Source organism: Aspergillus tanneri, assembly GCF_003426965.1.
Source record: "Aspergillus tanneri strain NIH1004 chromosome Unknown AapTan_1_pilon_pilon_pilon, whole genome shotgun sequence".
Lineage (NCBI taxonomy): Eukaryota > Fungi > Ascomycota > Eurotiomycetes > Eurotiales > Aspergillaceae > Aspergillus > Aspergillus tanneri.
The window spans coordinates 538,988-547,990 of record NW_022984628.1 but is presented as its reverse complement, the minus strand read 5'-3'; the positions used below and the strand labels follow the sequence as shown (position 1 = coordinate 547,990).

Genomic DNA, 9,003 nt, shown 5'->3' with positions numbered 1-9,003 from the left:
TTCGGGACTAGCGGTATATCTGACAAATACATACAGATGCTAAGACAGTGCAGACCGGCACCCGGAACTAAGGGACAACGCGATGTTCAAGTAGTGACAAGGTCATCACAATCTATACGGTGCTATACCTACCTGTACCTACACCTAATATATATATACACATTACTATATATCTACAGTATGAAGCTCCTTTTATTATATATCCCCCTCGTGCTGGTCTCCCCTTGTCAAATCTGTGCCCTCCCCACCGACAATTTCACACTCCAGGTGACTAATAACCGTCAAATATCCGGTTAGTCTCGAATAGGAAAGAGGCAACTATTTGTAAAAAGGCCTTCAGCATGCAGTTCTTGAACTGATCGATTTATTTGATTCAGTTCTTAATTGCAGTCATTATTCTTCTTATTAATATGTCGGTTGCGTGTGCTCAGAACCTTTGACCCCTCCTTTGTCGCATGATCCTGGCCACGTTCAACTCTATTTGACAAGTCTCCACAAACCATTCCTGACTGTGGCAAGTAGAAGCTTTCACCAAGCACTAATGGATGGTATGTTCTTTTGAATCTATTACTCTATTTGTCGGGATGAGTAGCGTTCGTAATACCCCTTTTTGGGATCATATAATTCAAATAGCCCAGGTAAAGTGCTGTATACGGATGATACAAGGCAGTACTTTGTAACAAGGTTCCATATCCCGATATGTACGAAGCGATTCTTAGTTATATTATCATCAATCACCAGACTATTCAAAAAGTTGTTTGTCCAGCCACAAAGAAAGCAGGGTCTGTCCATAGCAGATGCACTTTATCGCGTTCCGCCCCATCTACAACCTGGCCTATTGCTTGGCGATATGCTCCAACAGATCGAGGGCCAATGGGCCAAATGGGCCAACAGGGCCAAAAGGGACAGTAGGGACAGTAGGGACAGTAGGGACAATAGGGACAGTAGGGACAATAGGGACATTGGCCTGAGAGGTCAAACGGACTCTAGCCCTTTACAGTTGACCCGGGACGGATCCACCGAGTTAGTGGTGGGAATTATATCGAGCCAGCGAAGGTACTGAAAAATATCCAATTTTCGGGTCTTCTTTCGACTCTGCCTTCTGTAGGAAGCTACATTGCAATAGACTAGCCGAAAATCACATCTAACGGCGCAAAAAATATCGCCCAAAAAGCATCGGACTTGCAGTTTTTTGCACAATAAACATTAAGCGATTAGGCAACAAGCCTGGGCAGCTATAGAATGGACACCCTTCAACGGTAAAAGAAACCCAAAACATCAAACCACATTCAATCTGAGCCATAGACTGACCTAATTATCTGCCGGGTAGTGGGATCCATGAAAGCCAAATCCAATTGCTGAATCACACTCCGCACGCCCAACCTCTTTCATATCTCGCGCGTTGAGGCAAAGAAGGTAGCTTGTACCTTTATCCCCATCCAGGACAACACTGAGAAGGTATCCAGCATCCTCCTCCTCGTTTGTGCCATCGGGAATGAAAATCGCTTCTCCCGGAGTATGCCGCTCGTGGCACCAGAGCTGATAATCTCGCGTTTCGAGATCAACTTTGGCGATGCCTTCAAAAAATGAGGACTAAGGAAGACACATTGTCAGCTCTAGCCTAATTTATGAACATATCTTTGCCAAAAAGAGCACCTTCCCCTGATTCACGAGATTGTAAACATATCGCGTTTTCTTGGTGTTGAACTTTGGGTTGATGGTGGGGAGGTCCCCGACGCAGTTGTCGTCGATCCTCAGCAGAGTTTCTGCCTCCGGAAAATCTGTGCCGTTAGCTGGTGCCTCGCGGTGGCCCTTTTTGGGGACACCGGGTAGACGATAGCGGACGAGGCTGGGCCGGGAGGCTTCGCTGCCATAGTACTTGGTCACTTCCGAACCCGTCGAGACCATGGTGTCATAATATCCCCGCTGGATCATCTCATCGGTGGGATATTGGATGATATCACACATGACATCTATAGTACCATCACCGTTGTCCTTCTGCCATGCGTTGATCGTATGGAAGCTGAAGAAGGCAGGGCTCAAGTACATGGCTACAACCCCTCTACCCTGTTTCCGGTCAACCACATACCACCGCGCTTGCAGACTGGGATTGAACTGAATGGCATCGGCCAAGTTTCTTTTCCAAAGAATCTGAATGCCATTCATACGAATGATGGCGGGCCAAATACAGAGGATCACGTAATCCTCACTGAGAAAGAAGGAGTGAAGATACGCGGGCTTGACGTCGGGACCCCTGATGGTTGCGATAATCTTCGTGGCACCGGTCGCTGCACAGGTCCGGAATATTCGATAAGTTGCGTACCTCCCTAGGTCTAGGTTGTAATTGTACATGTCCCCCGATGCCGCGTCAAACTCGGCATGAGCGCACGAAAGCGGACCCTTAAGATCGGGGTGCAGACTGTCCTGGCGTGTGACTCCCAAAGGCTGCAAAGTCTCGGGGTCGATCTATGGGGGTTCCGCTGAATTAGATTGGCTGTCTTTCGTGCACATTATGGTCTCAGATAGTAATAGCCTTACGTGTTTCAGTATATTGGCATCTGTTAGTGACGTCAGGCTGCTAAATGGCGAGGAGGATCTGGACTGTTTCAAGTGACGAGGCACACCGGGGGCCTACTGCTCTATCAGCATATCCTGGTATACCTATCACTGGGAACATACATTGGCATAGATGGTGACACCGGCATTGACAAGCTCTGAGTTTTTTTGATTAAATGCGGGTCTAAAGAACACTTTTACCTTCCGGAAGATGCTCTCGCATGGATCCCGTTTCTGGCCAAATGTGAGACCCTTCAGTGTCCCCGACTTGCGTGCTTCCTCGATCAATGCATCGACCTGTCCGCGCGAATTGTAGAGCACCTTGCATTTTCCTGTCGGTTGCGCCACCAGCTGGAATCGATGCAAATACGAGAACCCATCGAACCAGTGACTGAGTTGGTACGCGCTGCCCTCAACCTTGTACGTCCCTGGGCCGATTCGGTACAGCGTACCAGCCAGGTACGAGGGGATTGACCCGGTGACTGTTAATTCAACGGGCTCTCGATGCTCGACTGACGCTTCAAACTGTTCCGTGGCGCAGTGCTCAGCGATTACTGAATTTTCAGAGGGGTTCCTGCTATCAGATACTAATACCTACGCCTGCATCATTTGGCCAATCGTTAAATGGAGCCTTGCAACTCTCGATTTGAGCCATTTGGTCGTTAACAACCGAACAGAGGGCTTCTCCCAAATCATTGGGAAAGGAAAGGATTTGAATGTGGCCAAAAAATTCCAGGCTTGCGACGATTTTATTTGACCCCCTCCTACAGAGAGACCTTGATTGACTAGGCTTTTGGACACAAAGACCCTAAAGACGTCGCTACAAGCCACCCCCTCAACCAACCCCGCAGCCAGTTTCTAGACCTGCATTTACTCCATTCCGATTGGATCGGCCACTTTATATCTCCGTCGTCTGTGCTCCTACATATGTCATCGGATAAGGCAGCATGATTATTCATACCTAAGGCCAGGAATCCTGACAGCTGCTGGACGCTCGATGTCGTTCAAGCAGACTGATCCAGGTTTGCTGCAACGCCTGGACTGGGCCTGGGGGCTTTCTGGGATGGCGGGGCCATTATATTGATTGTTCCGATTGGATTGGCACTCTGGCGCGTGGATGTATTATTTGTCATCAGTGAGTGACTTGGAATCTGGGGTCGAATGATCTGGCTAGTGCCCCTATACTGGCTTGTGCCCTGGAGTGGGCGGCCATTCTCGCTCTGGTCACACCGTCCATGTCGAACCCAACCAGTTAAGACTGTCCAAGGTTATACCTCACCGAACACGGATGGAACAAACCGTCCCCTCTTCGAGCATCAGCCACCTTGCCCTACCAGTACCTGGGCTAGCATTATTTATTACATAACTCTAAGGCCATCTTTCAATCTTTCGGATGTGGAGCCCAATTTTCAACACCACACTGTTAGATTTCTGGTCATCTCCAATATCATAATTTGGAGAGATATCGATTCTTATCACGAATTCATGGCCGCCTAGTAGTTCCGTTGATTGATCAGTGTTCCGGTCAAAACAACTGTCCATCGTATGGGACACATAACTGAACAGTTCTATCCCTGGAAGCCTCCGGTAGATGAGGAGAGTTGGTGCCTGGATTTGGGGTATGATGGGTATGATGGGCATGTAGATAAAATGTTCAATTTCTATGTGTGGGTTGGAAAGTAGGCAATCACTTCCGTACCTTGCCAATTTAGTGTAGTTCTACCTAACGCAGCATAATCTGGCTGTCACATAGTTGTATTGAGCATGACTATTGTGGGTCGTCTGAGACAGTAAGGCCTGGTTATACAGTAGGGTCTAGCGCTAATGCAGCGATACTGCAGTCAGGAAGAAAGATGAATACAATATCAAGACAGGACCTCTGACATAACTGAATCAGCTAACTATGTGATTGTCCATCTTCTTTACACAGCTGGAAATTGAAAATAAAATAAAAATAAGTTGAAATCATAAAGTAGTACATAGGGTATTTCATGGCTATTTCCTTCCTGTCACTGATCATTAGAAGATATTACTAGGATAATTAGCAGTCCAAGTAGGGTCTTGTGAGATATACCACTTCACCACAAATAGTAGCGCTGTTACAGTTTGTACGTAGTACCGGTATATCTGCCTATTCTGACAAGGTCTCTTCGGATTGGACTCAATTACTCGTTACAACCGATCCCAACGCCTGGAACCAGCACACCGTATCTCCCTACATAATAGGTCCACTTAGCCATCCCGCTAGATCGCGATGGTCAGACCCGCTTGGAAAATTGGTGGATTTTTGCTTGTTGGACCAACACTGTAGATGTTTGGGGCGCGGGAATGGCGCCCCGGCAAATCCAACTGATGAGGGGCAATTGCCTAAATAAGCTTGTCAAACCATCAAGCCAGTAACCTGATCAGCTGAAAGATCAGAGCGTACGAGCTGCTCCGGGAATACATGAGTATAAGTGACCGATCCCGTCCAGAATCATTGGCCGATACGGGATGGATTACTAGCGTTAGCTAGAAGCCGCTTAACAGGGGCAGCGGCCGTGGATACGCCATTCAATGGAATCGCTAGGTAGTGGGCCGTGTTCTCAGCCCGCATCGTCGAATTATTTGGGTCGGTCACCATATCCCTGCATGATATAGTGAGTCATCTGTTAAATTAGTGAACTAAGCACGTAGCCACTTATTTCGTTACATGATATAGTACATGACTACCTAAGTGGTTTTGCTGTCCTTGCGCTTGCGGGGGGTTCTTGCCCGAGTCCTGCCCGTACGCCGAGGTGGGCGCATATAAGTTTGCTGGGCAGCCTTGTCGGGTGCTCAGGCCCCCCAGTGGTACCAGCGGAGCAACGCCGCCATAGGGTCAAATGGTGGGGAGCTTCCCAGCCCTAGCCCAGTGCCCTCAACCCGTTCTCATCCTAGTACGGTCTGCCTGCAAACCAAATAAACATCACGTCACTGCTTTGAGCTGAACGCGATGTCTAAGGTGAGGTCATCACATAAGTCAGCTAGGTTAGAATATACCAAGGAAATATGGCTGGGATGATACATTGATCAGTTGAGAAAGGGTTGCGCTAATGGGAATGGTGGTAAGCCGGGCCCAGTGAGTTGATTAATCCATTTAAGTGCTCTTTCGGCTCCTGGTTGTTGAGAAGTCGTTGATTTTCGTACTGGTTGTCTCGAGAGGCCTGTATACCGCGGTGATGCCTTGACCACATTTACCGGCTAAGCCGTAATTTTTGGCAAATTTCGAGTAACTGACTTTTTCCCTGGTTTCAAGGATTCTCTATTTGCAATTGCTTTTCAGCTGAGTCTATACTAATGGTATTGTGGTTTATTAAAATCTATCTAATAAGTCGGCGTGTAGATATAAATAGGGCGGCAGACGAAAGTGGGCGTCAGGTAACCTGGGTACGATATAAATATGTTCTTTGATCACATCCGTGGAATATGTCTGCTTCTACAATTTTAAAACGAGGGACGGGCCGAATTCAGGGGTCGATCAATTCTTGGTATGGCTTTACTGTAATGAGTGGGTCAGATTTAGTTGGGAGTCCAATCATTCATCATTCAATTATTCCCTGGAGTAGTTACTCTGTAGACAGGACTGCATGAATAGTCTCAGGCCAACCGAATCTGGTTGGACACGAACTCCCCCCTCCTGGCATCCTCGAAATGCTCCAACTTTGCCTCCGACACCTCATTACGCGCCATCTGCCACACGGCATGCCAGATCCCCTTTGCCTGCACTGTGTATTCCTTTCCACTGACCAATCTTCCACTTGGTAAGTTCACCACGGTCTCGACCGACTGTCCCGCCGGGATCTCCACGAGCTCGTCCGACGACGGGGGTAATGGTCGTGATATCTTGATCGTGTCCAGCGGAACTGCATCGTTGGTGGTCGTGTCACGCACTTCGAATACCCCGAGGACGGCCGCTCGGGGGTCCAAGGGAGTGTTCCAGTTGATTATGGTGACGGGGACCGCAGCGCCGTTGTGGATGGAGACGTTGATGGGAATAGCCCGCTGCGAAAAGGCTTGCACCGGCGGGGACAGCGCTACTGCCAGAGGGGTCGTCAAGGATGCTGAAGTCGCCATGGAGAACGATGTAACTAGTCTGCATAGACCAGTGAGGAGAAATCGATGCAGAGGGGAAACGAAGTGTTTCGATGATAAGTGGGAGAACCAGAGGTTGTTAATATAAAATCGAGCACCCGGCAGCCTCTGGCGCCAGAGATCAAGAAAACGACAGTCGAGATGCGCGTGCCATCGCAGCGGGGAATTTGAAGACGTCTGTTTGGTGGACGGTCCTGAGTGGCGCTCTTGGCTTGCATTCTGCAGGCGTATCAACGTCGGCAGGTTAATTTAATTAATTGCCTTTAGATTGCTTCCTTGCCCGCAATAGATAGATAGGAGATAATCTCACAATCCAGAATGTACAATATTTACCCTCATGGTGGTACTAGCACAATCTGACATCATTCATCCACACCTTAGCTCTTCTCGTCTTCACTTCGCACTGAGCGAGATGCCCAATCAATGCCTTTACGTACCCCTGTAGAATGACTTTGCCAAATTCCTTCGATGCTCACTTCTAACAGAACAAATCCCTGGACTGCTGGCTCGTCCAGACCTATATTGTGCTAGTATTTGTATGAGGAGCTTTCTGTAGCATTGTTTGATGTCTTAATTTCTCCCCGCCTCTTTCTTTCCATCTTTGTTTTTGGAGTCGTGCTTCAGCTGTGAAGTTTAGTTATGGTAGTGAGTAAAGCTTTATACATGCCTATTACTCAGTGGCCAGTTGATATAAGCATAGCAAATAATGGAAAACAAATGCGTTGTGCCAAGACTTCTTGCCAGCTTTCAATTCACTCAGAGCTTTCCTATTCTAAATCTCGGGCCTTTGATCCACTTCAAACGCTCGCGTTCTTTTTCCAGATATTCGGTGTAATGTGCATTTGCTACATTCAGCTGTACAGAGTCTAAGGCAGGCCAACCTTCGGCATACGTTACGCATATTTTCAATTCTCCAAAGCCGCATGAGCTCACTACACTTTGCCTTAATGTGAGCCTGCAGCCAATCTTGGGAGTTGCTCCCGAGTATATACTTACACGGTTTGCATGGACATTCTTTCAACATATAAGCTTATTTCCACAGTCGGGCTTACCACGCCGCCTTGTGCTGCATGACTCCCTCGCGGGATCAACCGAGGCTGGAAGGGAAGTCGGACCGTCCGTGAAGACTTGCCGTGCTGGGCAGTGCCGTTTGATGCTTCTTCGGAGCAAGTCTCGAAGGTCGAGCCCGAGGAAACAGAAACCAGATGACTCCGACGACGATGGACCACTGCCAAGAGGAAGGACTAGGCGGTGTCCTAATGATAGTTGGCAGCATCGCTTGTGTCATCGCTTGGATCAAACACAACCTATGGACCATAGAATTAAGTATCGCTGGGGGATCAAAGCTGGGATTTGGATTTATCTGAAATTGATGTGCATAACGATGGCGGCTCTTTGAGATGACCTTGTGAACGATTAGGAAGGTTAATTGGTAGTGATGCTTTTCCTGGTGCCAACTTCAATTCAGAATCTGCTAACACTCAAAGCAGAGTATGAGTCGTACAATTCTTAAACTTTACGTTTCGGTGGCTGAAAGACGGATTTTCGGTGTTGTATATTTATTTTGGATAGTCGTAGAACATTTACTTCTGCAGGAAAGGATAATTACGAGTTCGTCACATCCATAGACCTCTAATTGTTAACTCTCGATCACTATCTCAGCCAGCCGGGGCTAGGATGTGCATGATTCCAATAGATCCCCATCGCAAGGCACGAAAGCATTGGAAGATAATCCCCGCAGACTTAGGTCTCAAGTGACTATGTCCAATTCAACTTTATAGTCATAGTGGAGATTCTCTGTAAGGACCAGCAGTGAGCTGGAAGGCTACTCGGGTAGTTTCTGTTTCCAGTCAGTGGAACATGGGTGTGCTGAGATGCTGCAGCATCTAGAATTCGTACCAGCTGAATGAGACCGACATAATATCTTACATTCACTTTCAGAGGAATCCTTTCTAATGCATAGCTCTAATTAGGCTTCAAAAGTACTATATGGCAGGCTATCGGCGTTAAGCAAAACAACGGACCCACACCAGTCGGCGATATTAGAGCTTCCCAGTTAGGTTATAGTCCCATTATGCCGTAAATAGAAATCATGGTTCATGGCAAATGCCTATCATCCTGCATAGGCTGTAGGGTAGTGCAGATGCGAAGCAGGATATTTTCAATTCTACGGGATGCTAATACGTCAGAAATCATTCATTCGATACGCATCTGAAGAAGCTGAGGTTAGTCATTCTAAAGGCTACGAAAGCCCTGTTGTGAATGCTGGCCACGGCTTAACAGCCTAGAAAGAGACGTCTGCTACACATAGAACAATAGGACAATTCAGTGTCG

At 47.6% G+C, this 9,003-nt stretch overlaps 2 protein-coding genes across 2 annotated transcripts; both read right to left on the bottom strand.

Moving 5' to 3' along the window:
* Positions 1-1,311: 1,311 nt before the first annotated feature.
* On the bottom strand, positions 1,312-3,211 carry ATNIH1004_002236 (carotenoid oxygenase family protein; the record flags this gene model as incomplete). Its single annotated transcript, XM_033566931.1, has 5 exons — positions 1,312-1,593; positions 1,657-2,466; positions 2,539-2,631; positions 2,680-3,081; positions 3,155-3,211. The coding sequence occupies 5 exons, from the start codon at positions 3,209-3,211 to the stop codon at positions 1,312-1,314; spliced, it is 1,644 nt and encodes a 547-aa protein (XP_033428926.1).
* Positions 3,212-6,174: 2,963 nt separating this feature from the next.
* On the bottom strand, positions 6,175-6,651 carry ATNIH1004_002235 (uncharacterized protein; the record flags this gene model as incomplete). Its single annotated transcript, XM_033566930.1, has 1 exon — positions 6,175-6,651. One exon carries the CDS (start codon positions 6,649-6,651, stop codon positions 6,175-6,177), a length of 477 nt encoding a protein of 158 aa, XP_033428925.1.
* Between the last annotated feature and the right edge of the window lie 2,352 nt (positions 6,652-9,003).